The sequence below is a fragment of the Oxyura jamaicensis genome, chromosome 21 (genome assembly GCF_011077185.1).
Source record: "Oxyura jamaicensis isolate SHBP4307 breed ruddy duck chromosome 21, BPBGC_Ojam_1.0, whole genome shotgun sequence".
NCBI lineage: Eukaryota > Metazoa > Chordata > Aves > Anseriformes > Anatidae > Oxyura > Oxyura jamaicensis.
The window spans coordinates 5,520,616-5,539,973 of NC_048913.1; the positions used below are offsets into that span (position 1 = coordinate 5,520,616).

The 19,358-nt window shown below is 47.1% G+C and overlaps 1 protein-coding gene across 3 annotated transcripts; it reads left to right on the forward strand.

The window, feature by feature from the left end:
* The first annotated feature begins 25 nt into the window (after positions 1-25).
* Positions 26-13,551, forward strand: DRAXIN (dorsal inhibitory axon guidance protein). Of its 3 annotated transcripts, none has more exons than XM_035344470.1 (7): positions 26-255; positions 6,941-7,419; positions 8,883-9,070; positions 9,585-9,696; positions 10,074-10,163; positions 10,401-10,490; positions 12,517-13,551. In XM_035344470.1, the coding sequence occupies exons 2-7, from the start codon at positions 6,963-6,965 to the stop codon at positions 12,627-12,629; spliced, it is 1,050 nt and encodes a 349-aa protein (XP_035200361.1). In that variant the 5' UTR covers positions 26-255; positions 6,941-6,962; the 3' UTR covers positions 12,630-13,551. The 3 variants fall into 3 exon arrangements, with proteins under 3 accessions (XP_035200361.1, XP_035200359.1, XP_035200360.1); XM_035344468.1 differs by lacking the exon at positions 26-255 and adding an exon at positions 464-613; XM_035344469.1 differs by lacking the exon at positions 26-255 and adding an exon at positions 3,987-4,041.
* The last annotated feature ends 5,807 nt before the right edge of the window (positions 13,552-19,358 follow it).

Below are 19,358 nucleotides of genomic sequence, written 5' to 3' on the forward strand. Positions count from 1 at the left end.
CCCCTGGTGGCGGGAAAACGGGGAGGAGGGGTACTGGGCTGCTCCTGCTGCCGGTCCCGGTCCTAGTCCCGGTCCCCAGCCCCGGGGATTCCCGGGGGGCGGGAGTCCCCGCGTCCCGCAGCTGCCCCCGCCGCCGCCGCGGGGCTGCAGGGAGCGGGGCCCGCCTGCCGCCCGTCCCCCGCTGCCCTAACGCCGGGGTCCCCCCTGCGGGGAGCGGGACAACCGGGCTGGGACCCCCCGCTCGGCGGCGGGCAGGTGAGCGGGGCCCGGCCGGGGCTTCCCCGCCTTTGTCTCCGTCCTTTGTGTGCCCCGCTGCCGCCGGCAGCCCCCGCGCCCCCCCACCTCCCTCGCACCATGGCCCTCGCACCGCGCACCCCTCCCCTGCACCCCGGTCCCCCGGGATTCCCGACGTCCCCGGTTCCTCCGCGCATTCCCCCACTGCCTCCCCCCCAACCCCGTCGTCTCCTCCTCCTCCTCCTCCTCCTCCTCCTGCCGGCTTTGCACACCCCCTGCCCCCCCGCAGACCCGTTCCCCTCCCCTCCTGCTGCACGCACAGCCCCTGCCGGCCCTGCCCTGCCTGCCGGGCTCGGCGCACGCCAGGAGCTGCGGACAGGTAGGCAGCGGGCTGCATGCTCCGCCGAGCTTTTTTTTTTTTTTTTTTTTTTTTTTCCCCGTTGTATTCGCGGGGATGGGGGGCGAGGGGAGGGTGGCACTTTCCCACTTTCCGTGCGCCCCGGAGGAAACAAAGGCTGGGGGGCCGGGGACCCCCATCCCCGCCGCCGGGATGCCCGCGGTGCCTCGGGTGGCGGCGGCGGCGGCATCGCGCGGAGCTGGGAGCTGGGGGGTTGGTGGGAGAGCCGGGCACCCTCCCGAAGTGCGAGTCCCTTCGGTCCCTTCGGCCGTGCCTATTGTCGCCGTGCCGGGGAGCAGCCTCCCGGTGCTCGCGGTCCCGCCACCCCGCTCGCCCTCGGGGCGCAGGATGCGCAGCGACACGGCTGGGACACCGCTGGCCCCTTCCCTGGCACCAGAGGCACCGTCGTTCGCCTAGGTGGGTGCTGAGCCCCCAGCGCACCCCGGGGGTACGTCCCGGCTCGGAGCTGAGGAAAGTGGCCGAGGGGTGAGGGAAGCTTTTCCCTCCGTCATTGTGTCTGCAGAGCCGCGCGTGGAGCCCCTGAGTACCCACGGGTTTATTCTCCACTCTTCCTCTGTTGATAAAAGTGAGATCTTCTTTCTGAATTAAACCAATTTGGCATCAGTTAATGGCTTATTACAGCCAGTAATTCATCATGTAGGATTTAAGTGACATTTATCCAATTCACACCTGAAGTCTTCCGTCAACTGGAGGATTTAATGGAAATGGTTTTGTATTTCCATCTCCTCTCCCTTGCAGAAGGAGGCATTAATCCTACACGTTTTGGTTCAAAGTGAGAATGACACACAAGGAACAACGTTGAAAGCACAGCCTAACTGTTCTGCCACTTGGGGACACGTCCACCGCTCCCCACAGTGAGGACTGGGCCAAACCTGCCCCTCTCCTCCCTGTCACACCGGCGGGTGCTTTCCAGCCGGGTGAGCAGTGACCTTTGCTATTGACTGTGTCTCATTTGTCACTAGGCATTGTGCATTAAACTGGAGAGTCTTCTCTGCTGTGCTGACAGCAAGCGACTATATCTTGGATGCTAATCTCAGCCTCATTGCTATTTTAATCTCATTATTGGGTAGAGGAGCCTCTGGTTGATAGCAGGTTGCCTGTGATGGCTGTGTCAGCCACTCTGTGAAGTCCCAGAGGGAAGCAGAGCAGAGGGTACTGCATATTCATTTGTGTGCCTCTCTTCCACTTCAAAACAGTGGCTTGCTGGGCTGCTCTGTCCCTGGAGGCTGCGCCCTCCCTGTCTGAGCACTGAGCTGTGAGCAGGGAAGTGCTCCATGCGGGCCAGGGCAGGCACAGGAGAAAGGGTGGCACTGCTGCGGTACAAGGTGAGAGGCATGGAGTGAGTTGAAGGATTTGCAAGGTGTCCAGCGATCATCAGAGCTAGGGTGCTAGAGCTCAGGGTGACTTACTACTGGCTGGTGTAAAACTGCCAGCTTCCTCACAGGTCTGGGCTGCAGGAGAGGGTGTTTCCTGGGCTGTGCTGGGTGAGTAAGCCACTTTGGTCCTCGGGGGTCGGGAGGGCAGAGCACAGTCTGCCAGCCAGAGCCGAGCAGTGAGAGGACAGGATCACCTGGGCCAGTGTGGCAGCAAAAAGAGAGTCCTAGTTCCAGCCCTTCAACTAATGGGGAATGAGCTACGTTTCAAGTGGGTACTGGATACGGGCTGCCTTGGGGAGATGTTTTGTGGAGGCACAGGGCTAACTACAGCTACTGCTTAACCCCCTGCGAGCTTAAGCCTGTGTCCTGTCTCTTGTGCCGTTAGTGCATGGAATAAACCTGAACTTAGCCCTTTCTACAGCAGGGCGCTGTTCAGCGATGGCAGAAAGTGAGAGAAAATAAGCAAAATGAAAGCATTTCAAAGGGTGATGGTGGGATTCAAGTAGCCGAGCCTAAATATCTGCCGAAGGAAAGTCTCTCACACCAAATGCAGTCGTGAGGGACAAGGAAACTGGAATCAGATAAGTATGAAAGGCAGGGTTGGGAGGAAAGGTGACAATGGATATAGGCAACCTAGGAGAGGAGGAGGACAGCTCTGAAGAGGAGGGACCCAAAAGGACTGGCAATCTGTGATCTGGGGACATTGCTGCTCCATCGTCCCAAATATGTCTGAGGCAGCAGGAAAAAAATATCCTTTACAAAGTGAGTGTGCAAGAAATGCTGGAGATAAAGAAAGCGATATCTTTACCTGGGGGAAGAAAAGAGAAGGGGACATATAAAATTTCCTGTTTGCTTTTGGAGACCCTAGAAAACTGGGGGGGGATGTCCCTTGGAAATGGGAGGGTCTTCTGGCAGGTTATGTATGAAGCTTCTCAGCATTTGCCTCCAGAAACAGAAAAACAGATGGAAAGAGACCCAGCAGGGAAGTGAAATCTCATTTATCTGCACAATGCCATCCTCCTGGCTCCAGCCAGCTCTCTGCATGTCAGCTACCATAGAGCCTACCCCTTCCATTCTGCTCCAGGCCTTCCCAAGCCCATCCATCACCCTATGGCTTCTTATTTACAGAGAGCCTGGCACACGAAGCTGGGTTTATTGTCTGTCATCTGTGCCACACATGCACATACACACAACACCCATGTTGATGCACGTACACTTTGTTGCTGCAGCTTGGGGTTATCTGCAGTCCAGGAAATCTTTAGGCACTCCTGCCAAAGTCTGAGTTTATCAGAGCCAAAGAGAAATCTGGCCCACAGTACGTGCTTGGGTTCGGCTCTTGGCCATAGAAACTGCATCATCTGTGGTGATAAAGGATCTCCATATTCTCTATTTCTGTGTGCGTTTTGTTCATCTTCAATGTGACGTGAAGGATGTATGTGAAAGGTTAAAGTCAGGACTATCAGGTACCATGTTTTAAGTCAGATTTATAAAAGATGATCTGATGTTAGCACTTTGTCAAATAAAAAACAAATACAGCAGCAGAGCCTGCTTCCACACCAAGGTGACAAAGCTGTATTTACAGGGAGAAAACATGGCCAAGTTTCTGGGTTCCCATTCAGTCCCTGGCTGCCTTGCAAGATTACAAGCAGAGAGCAGAGTAATAGTAATTATATCAGTGAGTCCACAGAAGGAAACTGCCCACGGGGAAAATTACCCAAGATGCAAAAAAAAATTTAATTTCCCTTACAGGGTTGTGACTATCCACTACCAACCCAAAATAGATCAGAAGTATTGGCTGAGAGACAGCACTGCAACTCATTCATCAGCCCCGAGCCTGCACCCCAGGTAGCTCTAAGCCCTTATCTTTGCTTTACACATTTTCTTGCTAGTAGGCAGATTTGCTACTTCAAGAAGCAGGTGGTTTGTAATCGTGAGGGCACATAAAGGAAGTGCAAAGTGCTGGGTTAAGTAAAGAGGTTGCAGGTCTGGTGTAGTGGAGAACTGCAGGAGCAGGTAAGTATGTTGGCTATTCCCTTTATTAATACCCTATCCCTAAGGATTTAGGGATAGAGGATTTTTGAATTTGATACAACGTATGTTTGGTTCAAGGCAATTTAGTAAAGGTGTCTCCTTACAAGGCCAGACATCTATCCTCCTGACATATGCCTCGCTCAGGGCAGAACTTCACCTTTTACAGAAAAGGTGCATCAGCACAGTGAGAACAGTGCTGTCTTCTCTATCTGCAAGTCCTGGGCTAGCACCGACTTCTTTCGTGGACTGCACTCCTGAGAGAGGACAGGGTGGAGTTCGCTTTGGTACTTAGACATTGAGGAACCTGAGCACTGAAGAGAAGAACCTGAGATGTTGTTTTGTCATCTAGCTGTCTTGTGGAAGCGTGAATTTTACAGCCTTTATAGGGCAAGAAAAAAATGAGGAGGTAGGAAGAGCTTTCTGAAGTTACAGACAGATCACAGCATAGAAGCACCTGTTAAAGAGAAGGCTGGGACCTCTGTCCCTCTAGCACAGGTCACATTAATACAAGGTAACAAAACTGGTCCATGCACTATTTTGGTTGGGCTAACAGCTCAGAGCTCCCAGGACAAAAGTGCAGTACAGGTGCATTATCAATGCGTTATTAGTCATTTATGTGCATTATTAATGCAACATTCCCAGCGACAGTCATGCATCATATTAGCCTGCCCTCTGAGCCAGCACAGAGCTGAGGCAACCCATGTGCTCTGGCTGCACTTTCATGCTGTGTCATGCCAACAAGCCAGCTGAGCAGCTTAAACGAATGCCCCCTGCACTTTGAAGCAGACCTTCTGTTTAACTGCCCTGCAGCATCTAGCTGTTCTCTGGCTCCTGCTGGAAACTAGGATCTGTTGCTAATGTGTCTGTCAGGTTCATCTTCAAAGGGCCTGTGTCTGTGTGCCTGAGATTGGAGGCACCTGCCTCGCATTTTCTTCACACTTGTTCTCTCCTGTTGGCATTTTGCCTATAGATGGAGATGTTTCCAGCTCTTTGAATTGGGCTGTGTGATGCCTAGATCCAGCTGATTTGCTCTGGTTTTTAAAGAGAAAATCCTAGAAGGAAAAAAAAAAAAAAAAGACTGGACGCAGAGCTTGGGTTTTGCTTGGCTGCTATTTGTTACACTGGTTTTGAAGCAGGAACTTCAAGTGCTCTGCTAATAGATTTAGCTGTCAGTCTGGTTTTCCTTTGTCTCAGGTAGCTGCCAATAAAATGCCATTTTTTAGTGTTATGCCTCAGGAAATGAGCTACTCAGCACCTCCCAAATCAGTTCTCAACTAGCAGTTCGTTGTCTTTTGTGTCCAGTGGACAGATCTGCTTTTCAGGCTCTGCATTAAAGAAAAGGCCCCTGTGCTGCCTCCTTCTTTCTGGAGGGGTCTGGACTGAAATTTTGCTCCCAGTCTCTAAGCAGTAGCAGAGATGTGTCTTGTAAAGGCAGAATGTGCTGGTGGATGAGTGAGCAGGCTTTTTGGTTAAGAGGATGGAGACATCTATAAGCCCTCCAGATGCTCCATGAAGCTGGGGCTGCTACGATGGCAGAGGTTCTACTGACTCAAAACACTTCACATGCACTTCATGGGTTGAAAGAAAAGAAGAAAGGATGTTTCCTGTCAGCTCTACAAAAAGGCAGTGAGATGGGCTTCAAAGGATGTTCCCCTTCACAGGTGACACAAGTGACAATGGCTGGTCAAAGAGAAGGAAAGGTTGGAGGAGGGGATTGAGTGAAGAGCTGGGGCTGTGAAGAGCTTTGTGACATTATTTCTCAAAGTAAGCAGAGGACTGCTTTTCTGAGTGTCATGGGGAGCTCTAGCTCTAAACATGCCTTCGTACTGCCTGGATTGGGCAGTACAGTCCAAGAAAGCTACCTGAAAGTGAAAGGCTCACTAAAAATGCTGAGTTATTTGCGGGAAAGGGCAGGGAAGAATGACCTAATTAGAGAAGTTTCTAACTTGTGCAATATCCCAAAGCCATGTCTCATAACACAAGCACAGGGATGAAGAAAGACCCTTGAAAATACTCTACTGAAGCAGAGTCAATGAGCATACTCTGTAGCCACTGTGATAAGGGACTTGGTCTCAGTGGTCTTTGGACTTGAGTTACCCTCCCAGTGAGAGCCTCACCTGGTGGGTGAGGTGAAGAGACTTGTGCGGGGTCAGGGAGGGAAGAAGCACGAGCTAGAGAAAATTCAGCCTGCCTTCCTTCCCCTTGACCAGCATCCCCTGCTCTGCTGACAGCAGATTTGTTTTTCTGCTCCAGAGATATCAGCACAAAATTTGCAGTGTTTTTTTTTTCTTCCCTTGACCGTTTTCAGGCAGCCTGAAGCGGTATGTGTGTGCATCACGCCTCTCTGTCTCGGGTTGCTCAGGGCTGTTGCTGGTCCTGCGAGGCCACCATCTGTCTCCGGTTCTGTTCGTCTTGACATCTTCATTGCAAGGAAGCCAGCTGTGGGGGGGCTGAGGGGGAAGACCTGGTGCCAGCCAGCCCCAGGATGCCAACCTGGCATCGAACTGGCCCAGCCTGACAGCTGGTGCTGTGCAGGCAGCTCGGGGGCTGAGGCCTGCAGGAGCCAGCCCCTCAGATGGCAGGCTGTGAATGGGAGGGTAGGGGAGCTAGTCAGCAATCAAAGGGAGATGTCCTGCTGATTGATGGCCCTCATTTGCACATGAAACTGGGACCTCTCAGCCCTGCAGGCCTTGCACGTGTGTCTCAGCTGCTGTAAACAGGGCTGGGAGAGGAGATAAGGGAGGAGGGAAAAGCTCTCTGTCAGCTCTCGACACCTTAAGAGTTGTCATCGAAGTTGTCCTAGGTTTGATTCTTGGTTGCCTTCACAGTTCCTTGAAGCTGGTTGCTTAATGTGTTTTGTTGTTGTTTGTTTTAATTACAGGTGAGGCAGAGCACCCAGGATTATGGCAACTTCTTCCACCTTCTTCTCCACTTTTCTTCTCCTGTGTGTGCTGGTTCTTTCTGACATCAGTATTACAGTCTCCCTGGACCCTGGCACAAAGCTAAAAAATGTTCCAGAGAACAAGAACCATCTTCAAAACCAAGAGATGTGGCTGCAGCAGCCCAGAAGCGGGCACCACCACAAGCATGGCTTGGCCAAGAAAGAGAGGGCCCATGCCATGCCTCCTAGAGGGCAGCCGGCTGTGGAGGAGGCCTTCAGGACCGGTAGCGGAGCTTCAGCCGTGGAAGAACCGGTGGCAGGACAGCCAGCAGCCCTGAAACAGGACAAGGATGTGTTCCTGGGTTTTGAGTTCCCACATCCCGAGAGGGAGAACCAGTCCCCTGGGTCTGAGAGAGGGAAGAAGCAGAACAGAGAACAACGGCGACACAGCCGCAGGGACAGGCTGAAACACCACAGAGGTATTTGAGCTCCGAGGGAAGCTGAGGTTGTTGGGTCGCTTGAAACAAGCCTCTGTTGTGTGCGGGCGCAAGAAGCTGCAACTGTGGTAGAGCCACATGGGTGTGCAGAGGGTGTGGGGTGTGTGCCTGCTCGGGGGAGAAATCGGCCAAACAAAAGAGGCACAAGAAAAGAGGGAACTCCAGAACTGGAGGTTTTTACTGCTGGCTGCAATTTTCTGAAAATGACCTGGTTTGCCTTACAGGGGAGAGCTCTGAAAGCTCCTAGGACTGGGGGGGGGTTGGTTTGGGGTGGCCTGCTTTGTTTTGTTGGCTTTTAAGCAAGTGGTTCAATTTATGAAGAAACATCTTCAAGCCATGCTCAGTCTCTCCACTGACTTCGAAACATGACCAGAACTAAAATAATTAGAACATCAACAAAAAAACCCTTAGCTTGAAGATCAATTTCTTTTCATCACAGCTTGTATTCTTCTGTGCTTATGCTGAACTATGAAAAATATAGCTTTTGCACATGTGAAATTGCAGTAATTATGTTAAAATACGGCTGAAAATGTTGCTAAAAGTTTTTGACAGGGACTGCTTTCCTTCACAGGTCAAGTTGTGGGTGTGTGTCTCTGCGGTATGGTGTGCTCAGTGTGGTAAATCTTTAGTTCTATTAAAGCCAGGCAATCTGTGTCAGTCCGCACCATTTGACAAGTTGGGTGTCAGTGTCCCTGCCTTCCAGCTATCACCCCTCCCTGCATCAGTAAGAAGAGCTCTATTGTTTTCTCAGGGGACTGAGTAAACAACTCGCATTAAGCAATGTATAAGAGCACGCAACAAAGCTGGTTTGAAGCAATATTTGCAGACTACAAAATAGGCCTCGTATCTTAAGTTGTATATTTAGGTATAACTTAAGATCTGTATTAAAATTAATACCTTGCAAAAGCCTGGATCAAGCTGTAAGGTTATTCTTATTTCAAGCTAGGTTGGTTCCAACTTGAGAGAGATAGAAATAACTCACTCTTAAAATGAAGTAAGAATGTGTTTACAGGAATTTGCAGAAGCTTAAACCATTGGTTTAAAAATGGTTAATCAGGTGCATTCTGTATTTCCAGGACCAGACAACAGGGGTTGTTATAAAATAATTGGCTTGCTATGCTTATAGCTTCAAGAAATCTTGAAGATTCTCATTTTCCTTAGGAAGAAATCAATCAATTCTTAAGTAAGAAATATACATAACTGCACTTTCTTGAAGATATGTCTGATTTCAGCATGTAAGAATCAAGGTGCATCTACTCTAGGCCTGATCTATCACTTTAATAGCACATGACTGCTTTACACAGGTCTCAGCAGCAGCTCAGGTTGGTAAAAAGCTAGGCAGTGGCTGGATGAAGTCTGGATTCCTTTGACTCAATTTTTTCCATGGCATGCAGAGAGGAGAGGGGTGAGCAAGCTAATACTGCTGTACCTGTTGTCCTCTGCAGGGAAGACTCCTGATGCTGGGCCAAGCTCCTTGTACAAGAAGCCTGAAAGCTTTGAAGAACAGTTTCAGAACCTCCAGGCAGAGGAAGCTACAAGTCTCACTCCTACCATGCTTCTCTTCACTGCACTGGAGCTAGTTGTTTCCACAGAAGAGCCTCCTGTTCTTCCAGCCACATCACCACGGTCACAGGTAAAGAGACAACAGGTAACTGCACTGTACCTCTGCAGACAGAAATCTCCTGCAGCTAAGGTCCAATTTCTTCTTTTTCAGTTAGAGGTAACACCAAAGCCATCCCTCAGAGGCAGCTCTCTGTCTTGGACACATCTAAGCACGCCACAAACAGTTCCTTCAGTCACTTCTCTTCCAGGCCCTATCTCTCCCTTAGCTAGCCATCTTCATCCAGCTTCAAGGAGTGGAAAGGCAGTAGTAGCACTTGGCAGGAGAGGCAGCATGTTCTAATGCTCCTTGCTGGCCTTTCTTCCTCATGTATAACCAGCTTCCCTCTTGGTTTCAGCTGGAACAAGAGAAGGCTCTTTTCTTCTGAAAATGAGATGCTAAGAATCCCCAGTGGACAAGATGGGGGTGAGGGTTGGGGAATTATGAAACCTCATTAAGGTCTGAAAGCACATGGAAAATTTGCAGATGCTTCAGTGTAACTACAGAAGTGTAATTCATTGTCTCTTTGGTTTCTCGTGGTTTGCAGGCCCGCCTCAGGCAAGATGGGGATGTGATGCCCACCTTAGATATGGCACTCTTTGACTGGACAGACTATGAGGACCTCAAACCAGAAATGTGGCCATCAGCTAAAAAGAAAGGTGCTAAACTTACATTGCTGAGCTCCCCATCTTCTTTCCCAGAAGTCGTTCTGTAAATCTTTGCCTATGGTTAGTGTTCACAGAAGGTGAATTGCTGAAGGATATGAGATCATAGAGGCAGGAAAAGAGCAAAAAAGCATAATGCTAATTGTATTTTGTTTATCATGTTTATCATTTTGGATGGACAGTTTTGGGGCGAAGGAAAAATGATTAGATGGAGGGTTGAGAAGCAGGGAGAAGACTAAACTATAAAGGCTTAGAGTTCAGATTCCTGAACTTTAAGGCTGTTTTCACCCTAGAATGATGTAGCCTCCAAAATAAAAACACTAGTGTGAAATTTTCTACCAGCATCAATCATCATCAATTCTTTCCCATAGAGAAACGCCGCAGTAAGAGCCCCAACAGTGGAAATGAAACCGTGTCATCAGAAGGAGAGCCGTGTGACCATCACCTTGACTGCCTCCCAGGTGAGGATCAGCCTGATAGCCATTTCTCCAAACACAAAATTGTTTGAAATCCAGCCCAGGCTCTAATATAAGTATCCTGATTTTTAATACTGTTAGAAAGTGGGGAAAAGAAAGCAGAGGGAAGGACAAAGGGCGTGTTGCAGGAACAGATGATGTCTGTAAGATGGAGCTGTCATGGATGTCATAGTTCTACAGGGGGGTAAACCAGCTATGCTGACCTTTGCTCCTGTGTTGCAGGCTCTTGCTGTGACTTGCGTGAGCACCTCTGCAAACCACACAATCGAGGTCTTAACAACAAATGCTATGATGACTGCATGTGCACAGAAGGTGAGTTCAGTTTCTTGCTCCCCTGCTTCCAGCTGGCTTAGTAGTTGGCCAAGTTGTCTGGGAATAGCGGTTTCTAGGCAAAAATAGAAGCCAGCTCTGCTGTTCTTAGCCTTTCCCTGCCACTGACTCACAATATGACCAGTGAGTCATCTAGGATATCTTGTTTTCTCTCTTGGAAAAAAAGAATCCTGATATCTACAAACCTATCTAACAGAAGAAGCCACTGTATATTAACACCTCAATGGGGCTTTGAAGTCTCTCATACTATGAAACTGTCTTACTATCCTTGTTTCACACGAGTTTATGCTTACTATGACATTTCTGACTTAATTTCAACTGAAACTGTAACAATTTAGTAGGTATGGGCAGGACATGGATTTCTGTTTCTTAAAACTGTTTTTTGGAGAATCCACAGCAGCCCTTAATAGACAGTTACATTATGAAGATGTTGGAAAGCGCTCTTCTAGTCTGAATATGTTCAGGATCAGCTCCAGGCACGGTGTCTTGTCTGCCAGAACACTGGCTGCCAAGTTTTGTGATCTGTCTTAAGAACCTAGTGACTTTGACCAGGTCATTCACCTACTTTTTAATCCAGTTAAACCAACTGATTTCCTGGAGCTGTAATGTTAAATGATAGTCTTCACCTTGGGCGTGTCATGCAACACTTGAAGGTCCTCATTAGAGAGGATATTCTGATAGATTAGCCTAGGAAAGTGTTTCTGCGAGCCTAATGAGTGCTGCCTCCAGCCCTGCTTTATTTCTAAGTTAGTTGTAAGTTGATGACAAATGTGAATCTTCTGTAGCACTAAAAAGATCCCCAGAGGCAGAAGGTCCAGATAAGACAGCCAAGATGCTTAGGTAAGAGCCAGAGCTCTGATCTTGTGTGCTCTCTTTCTGGGAAGCCTAACTGCCCTTGGGGGATTGGTAATGAGGGGCAGAAACGCAACTTCAAGGTAGCCTGATCTCAGCATAGCCCAGGGCATGCACTCCAAAAGGCTGCTCATTGACCTGTGACATCAGATGGGTCTCCTGTGTGCAAGTACTCAAGGACAGTTTATGGGCTGTCTTATTACAGAAGCTATAAATCACCAGCTTTCCCCACTCTGGAGGTGCTGGCACTGTTGCTGTCTGCTCTGGAAGTAGAGTTGCAGTTTCTGGGATGATAAGTCAGCTCTTGGCAAGAACTGCAATTATCAGATCCTGGGCTACCGAAAATCAAGGCTTTCATGGAAGTTGCTTGCACATACACTGTCCGCTCCCCTTTTCTGTTGTAACAAAGCATTCTGTTGTAACAAAGTCAGACAATAGGTACCACAAATATATCAGTATCAGAAACCAGTGAGTTAGCCTGACCAGAGGCTCCCATTGCCTTCCACTGCCATGGGAAACTATGTACTGATGTTTGGTTTGGGGTTTTAACAAATAAATCCCCGCCCAAGTATTCATCAAAGATATCTCACATGGCTTCCTTCAGACCCAGCACTTCTAGCATCCATAACAGAGAAATTGAAGGAGATGAGCAGTGAGCTTTGGATCAGACCCCCCAGCACTTCAGTCTCTTCCCTCCTCTCCTGAAGCTTCAGAGAAATAAATAGCAAGGGGAGCTCCCCAGCCGCTGCTGCTGCACATTAAGTCTATGGTAATTTCCCAATGGAGAGATCACTTAGACAGTAATGGGAAGTAATAGAGGGAAACCAAGCAGGGCTTCCATAAAATCACTGGAAACAATTGGGATAATTCATTGGTATTTCAAAAAGCCAGTGAAACCTTCTGCCAGAGCCAATGAATCCCAAACCAGAGCAGTGAGCCAAGCAGGATAAATAGCAGGGCCAAGGAATTAATCTGCCCTGCCCATGTGAGCCATTCCTCTGCCACCTCATTTGACACAACCCAGGCTTCCCAGGCCTGGGTCTGTGCCCACCGCAGCAAGTCTTGTCATGAACCGAAGCCGGGAGCTAACTGTTTGATGTTACTGCCCTAATGAGCCTCAGTCCCTCCTGCTCACGATGCTTGTTTTTTTCTACAGGGCTACGCTGTTACGCCAAATTCCACCGGAACCGAAGAGTGACCCGGAGGAAAGGGCGCTGTGTGGAGCCCGAGACGGCCAACGGAGATCAGGGATCGTTCATTAATGTTTAGGAGGGTGGGACTCTATCTCCTGCCTGGACGGTCAGTAGCTGGGGTCAAACTGCTTATAACTAGCAGCGGGGATTAGAGAGAAAGTCAAGCAAATGACTGAAGCTGCAGGACAGGCTCCAACAAGACTGAGGCTGGTGTTAATCATAAATAGAGTGGTCTCAGCCTTCTCCATACCAGGACTATATTCCCCTTCCCTTCCCTCAGCACATTCCTGGCCTTGACCTGGGTCCCCCTCTCCCAGTTGGCTGGAGATGATCCTGCCTGCCAGTCTGATGGCCCTGGCAGGGGAAGGCTCTGCAGTTTCATCTCCTCATCTCAACAGAGGCAAGATATGAAAGATCCTTCAGGACAAGGGGGAGAGGTAAAGCTTAAGCCTTACCTTTCAGCTGTTGTTTGAGAAGAAATGTAGATGCTCCTTAAAGATCACAGGTTCTTAGAGGATAGGAAGCTTGTAGCCTCCAGGTTGAAATAAAGATGGGAGATGAAGATGGATCAGCAGGATGCTGACTGCCTGGGTGAGAGGGGACCCTCTGACGTTGCTCTTGCTCTCTCCTTTGTTCACTGCTACAGGCAGATATTCCCTAGCAGTTACACACTACCACTTCCTACCTGTCTTCTTTGGGACTATTCACTCCCATCCCTTCCTGCCTCTCCTGTTCCCGCAGAACAACCTGGTTTCTGCAAGGACGTGACATCCCAGCCTGCAGCTCTCACTCATTAGTTATCCTGCCAAGTCTGTTATTTTTAATGATTATTTTTAGGAGCTTTCTGGGGAAGTGATAGTTTTCCTAGTGAGCCAAAAATAAAGTTTTTGGTAACAGGAGATAGGAACAGGCTGTTCCGTTGTAGTAAATCCTGTGACATGTTGCATGTGTGTTTCCATGATATGTAAATAAAGCTATGATAGATATTCTTTGTGCAACTCTTCTGCTTCTTTAACTGCACCTAAGGATGGGGCAGGAGCTGGAAGGGCCTATAGGAGAGTTGGCCAGCAGGTAATACTGATAACTTCAGGTAATCAAACCTGAGCAATTGTGTCACTTGGTAGAAAAATTTCTCTACCCAAACTGAGTATTTAGATTGCCCAGTATCTTCACTCAAATTGCAGCTAACAGTCTATTTCTGCCTGGTAGCTATCCAGATATTGAAAATTTCTTGAAATTTACTAAGTAACTACTGACTTCATCGATGTATCAAGGCAATGTGGGCTACCTGTGTTATATGGGAATAATGTTAATCAGTAAAGATGTTCTTTTCTACTGTTGTCATCCCCAGCACCCTGGCTTCTGATCAGAGACAGCTGTGACGCCTTTTAAATGTTAAATTCCATAACCTGGATGTTTACAGCACTTTGTGTAGGAGTAGAAATATTAATCCTGTTGCTTTGGTCAGAATCCTCTTTATGCAGCTTCCTTAAATCCCCCTGTGTTCCATTAGGGGAGGCAAACCTCCATTTTGCACTCTGTTGTAGTGTCACTCCACGTTGTGTATTCACTCAGATGCTGCTAGCATAATGGTTTATGCCTCTAATATGAGTGCCCAGTCATGACTACAGAGATATGCTATGAATACAGTAGTAGTTCTGACCCACATACACCTGCACTGCTAGGAGATGCATGAACAGAGGAATTTGTAAAGGAGGGTTTAGGCAAAATCTGACAGTCATCTGGCCATAGCTGTTTAGATTTTTATTTACAATCTCAGCCCAAAAATTAGGAGTAAATAAAGGTAGTTTGGCTCCAGCTCTGTGCCGTGACAGCAAGGATGCAATTTGTTAACCCAGAGAGAGAAATGCAACCCCTCCCTCAGCCCAGATGCAGAATAGTGGGTGGTACTGCCAGTGCTATTGTCAGTGAAAGCATAAAGGGAAAAAGGCCCTAATTGATCACAGTCAATTGCAGAGCTCTCAAACCCCAGTCTGTGTGACACCAATGAGAACCACATGCACAGTCTTTATCAAAGCCAGGTTTTAATACCACAGTGCTTTCCAATATAAGAGCTGAGGTCTGTGACGGACAAGTGCAAATAAAAGCAAAGCTGGAAATTTTGCAGGGATCTTTATCCTCAGTGAAGCAGGTATTCATTGCCCCACATATTACAAGAATCCTTGTAGGATCCTGGGCAGTGTTTTGAACACGGCTATGTTGCAAATCATGTGCAATACAAGCAAGTATGAATTTTGAGCCAGAGCTTTTAGATGTCAACAGGGGACCTCCTGCTTCTTCTGCTTCAGGTCTGCTATTAACTGAACATAAAGGACAGCTGATTCTTAATTGGTGGGATTAGTTAAATGTCTAAGGACAGTGAAAATGGAGTTAATTATAATGAATCAAGTCACAGGATTATTGGATTGATTGCTCACACTGGAGTTTCAGAAAGAGAGCTCATGACCAAGACTCATTCTTTCTGAATCAAAATGTGGTGTTACAGAGGTGAAGCAGAAAGGGTAAGCAGCAGTGGTGCATGTGCATGCTGCACTGCCACAGCAGTGCGAAAAGAATCAGGCAACCTGATTTATGTATCTGCCAGATAAACTACTGACTTCACAACTGCAGTGCAAAGGAAAGCTGTTGCGTAAATAACATGCCAAGATGTAAAATGCAAGACAAGCTCATGACATAAAACCCTAGGGCAACATTTGTAAAACAGCAAGTCCAACCCACTTCTGAGCATCAGAAAGCTTTTTAGTGCTGCTCTGTGCTGTCTCAGGGGCATGACAGCAGTTGCAGTGATATTATCACTAGGTTACATTTAGCAACTTTCCCCTTCCTTTCCAGTATATACCAGTTGCAATGCAGTCAGTGACAATTCTGCCTTTGGGGGCATTAGTTCTGCATAAGAGAGGGAGACAAATGTCAAGCAAGTCTTGTTTTATATGTTCTTCTCAACAGATTATTTGAGAAACTCAAATTAAGATTTCACACAAACTCAGCTTCTCTACTACCCCCAGAGAGCTTAATTCTCTTAGAAGATTTTACTATTGTCTTGAAAGGACTTTGGATCAGGCCCAAAACAGCCATAGCGGGGCTCTGTGGAATATATTTGAAAGTTAATTGCAGTACGTGCATGCAAGTAAGGTGAGTGACAGTCACACCCAAACTCCCGCTCTATAGCTACTGCTGTTAGCAGCCTCACAATGAGTCCGAGGGGTATGCATCATTTTAAACCACTTCTCCAAGGGTGAGAATCATTAGAGATGGAAAAGAGAGGACAGCGTGCTGATTTGACATAATCATCTCAGCAGCTGCCTGCTCTGTGAATGCTGTTGAATCTCAGGGATGTTGCTGGCAGTTGCCAAAATGATAACTGCAAGGGAGACGAGGAAGGGAAGCACAAATTAAAACACTTGGGAATCATTCTGTCTCAGGTCTGTAATAGTCTGCATTCATTTTAGCTTGGGGGTGTTTTATTGAAACCCTCTCTCTCCCCCCTCCCCCAGTAATTACTGTGTTGTCAATCCACAGCGTGTGAAGTGCTTCAATTTCAAACCCATGCTATACTAAATTGTTCACATCTATGCCAGTCAGACTCTACTACATAAAGCCCATAGAAAACATTGCTTTCACATTTTTTATCAGAAAGAATGAGGGCTGTTTTTTTCTTTGAACATTCAGAGTGCAACAGTACCACAAGTACCCCATAAACTCATTTCTGATATGTCAATTTTCTAGAGGGCCAGTCAAAAAGAGTAGTCCCTCAATTAGATCTCTAGTTAGATTTTAGAAAATCAGAGGAATAGCAATTCCTTGCTGAGATTAGATGGGACTTTTTAATTCTATCTTTCAAGATACCACATTAGGGTAATCCTCCGCACTCCCTACATGATGTTGCCACAGACTCTTTTACAGTGAAGTTCCTCCCAGCATAACAAAATGTCTTCAGTGTCCCCTCTGATCCAAATGATGTTTCTGCTTGCTGATTTCCTGCTGAGATCTAAATTTGCAGAGCCAGGACAACTTCTGTATGTCCTTACTCACTCCTTGTTCAGAAAGGCTCTGTTGATACTACATGCATTTTTGCAGAGCTCATGCTTTCAGTGCTCTTGACTCTGCAGGCAGGGCACAACTCAAAGACACCACGGCGGCTGTGGCTGCAATTATTAGTTACCTTCAGACTAGACCCCTAGTGAGTGACAAGAAGGCAGAACTATGAGTGGTGAGCTTGTCTCTGTCTCCATCGGCCAGATAAGTACAGCAGGAGGAATTGTGTTAATGCCCATACTTCCCCACAGAACTGCTATCACCTTGTACACCAAAGGCACAGTGTCCTGAAGAGGCAAAGGAAAGCATTTCTGCCCTATTTGCCTCACTTTCATCTGCCAGGAAGGGAGTCAGCTGTGTATTAGGTTTTTACTTGTTTTATGCAAGAAATACTAACAACACAATTGACGTAAAGCAGCTAATTGCTGGATATTAGTTGCAGTGAGCTGAACTCACCTAAATCAGTCTTCTAGTTAGGAAAATCTCCGTATCCTGTTTCCAGTCTCCTGGGGATGTCTGCTTCTCCCTGCAGATCTGCTTTAACTTGCTGCTTATCTTTCTCACCATGTTTACGTTGCTTTGAGTTATCAAGCCTAGGGAAGGGAACAGAGGCAGCAGGTTATACGGAGAGGCAATTTACAAGGTACAAGCAAAGCAAAGAAGAGATAAAAAACAACTAACCCCCAGATCAGGTAGGTGTGAGAGACGTGCAAATGCATAATGTCTATCATAGCTCTCATTGTTTTCATATCCACGAGATCATTAAGACATTTCCAAAGTCCCCTGAGTCCATGACATGCAAGCCCAGGATATAATAAGCAGGGCTGAATTAATTGCACAATACATTGATGAACAAAATGAAGTAAAGTGCTTTTATTGTACAAGGGGAAATGAATGCTTTGCATTAAATAGCAGTCACATCAATCCAAATTATGGCTCACACTGCATAAATGATAATGAGACTCCCTGTCTCACTCAGAACAAGTGAGAATGCTGAATGGAGTAAAGACACCCACAAACTGCTGCATCTGAACAGTGTAAGTGCTGCATCTGAAGTATAAGTGCTTATGCTTAAACTGGGCTGCTGCATAGCAGTGGAATTTGTCATTAAAACAAACCTTATTCCCTTGGTAGATACTTCTCCTGGTAGAAAGGGCATCTCTGTTGCAGCTTGTACCCAACACTGAGCCAGCAATATGGACATTCAGTTCTCTTTTTTTTTTTTTTTTCCCAGATGTCAAATCTTCTTTTTGCCATTTAGGGTAAAATCCAGTCCTCGACATCAGTGGGACAATTAGCACTGATCCCATTTGATACCAGTACTTCTGTGAATAGAGGCAGGGCTTCCCTGCAGGACACAGAAATGTAAATGAAGTCACAGCTGATGTGGCAATAGATGAGTTATATTTCAATCTTTCATCTCGTAAAGTGTCACAATAAGAGATTTCTGGGAGGGACTTCTGTGGCTTATTTTTACTATTTTTTTTTTGTGAGTCCTTTTTTTTCTGCTGCTTTTTCTGTTTAGCATTTTATAGATCATGTGATTTTAGCATTTAATATTTTGCCTTGGGAGATCTGCAAATGTATTGCACATTAGCAGCCACCAGGACTCAGGATGCAATGAAGGACAGGCCAGACAGGTCTTGGTTTTTCCTTGTGTGAATGTGTGAGTATAGATTCAACACTGCCTGACTCTTGTACATAACCTTGCACTGCACTGCTTGAACTGGAAATGGTAGTGAAGGGTGACTCATAACATTTCCACATTCAGCTTCTGCAATGAACTTCTGACTCCTTGCTCATTCCTGAGAGGCCTCATCTTTTCTGTAAGAGTAAATTACAATTGACCAAGTAAAATGTCTTGTTCTTACACCGCAGACAGTTAAAGCATACGCTGAGTGAGGAAGGGAGGGTTTGAGAGGGGTCACCCCTACTTCTCTTAGCTCATTGCCATACCTGGAGAGAAGACTGCTATTATGAACAGGGCAAGAGAAAAAAACATTATAGCTGTACCATGGGGGCTTGTGTTGGTCACTTACTTACCAGCTCTAAAATTGGAAAAGCTTTCTTTCAGAACAAAACATGGACAGCTCCTGATTTTACCAGGCTTTTGTGCAAAGATATCAGTCATCTTGTTCTAGGGAAAAATCTAGGGCCAAAGGAACCAGCTAAATACCTGCCAGCTGTTCTAGCACTCGACCACAAAGACTGACCTGAACATGACATGGTTATTGTGTGACACAGCTGAGTACAACTAGCATCCTGCATTATTTTTTTTTTTTATTGGTGTCTATTAGGAGCATCTTTGTCACTCCTCAAACTTACTCCTTTTTAGTCACAGCACTGGTGGGTGCACATAAGCTTCCTCTTTCCCCAGAACACATCTAAATCCTAAACACACATTACTAGCCTTTAGACTCTGTTGCACCAGATGATCTCAGAGCTCTTTTCCAACCTAAATGATTCTATGACTCCACACAGTCCAAGTACACTGTCGAACCTTCCCTCAGCTGCGTTACTCGTGTAACCAGCAGGAAGAACTGTTTGGCTGGATGTTAGGAGCCAACAAACTCACACATCTAGCCTAGTGGTGGCTTTCTATCGCGTTGTTCAATACATGTCAGGTAGCTACACTACCCAGGCTATTTCCTCACCTGGAATACAGCCGTCTGATAAGAGACCCCCACTCGCCATCCAGTCCACAAAGGCACCCTCCAAAATCCCTGTGCATGTGACAGAGGGCGCGGTG

Excerpts from the sequence above, each read along its gene's own strand:
- DRAXIN (XM_035344470.1), top strand. The coding sequence starts at position 6,963 with ATGGCAACTTCTTCCACCTTCTTCTCCACTTTTCTTCTCCTGTGTGTG. Across the intron at positions 9,071-9,584 it reads CCACATCACCACGGTCACAG|GCCCGCCTCAGGCAAGATGG; the intron begins GTAAAGAGACAA and ends CGTGGTTTGCAG. Across the intron at positions 9,697-10,073 it reads GCCATCAGCTAAAAAGAAAG|AGAAACGCCGCAGTAAGAGC; the intron begins GTGCTAAACTTA and ends TCTTTCCCATAG.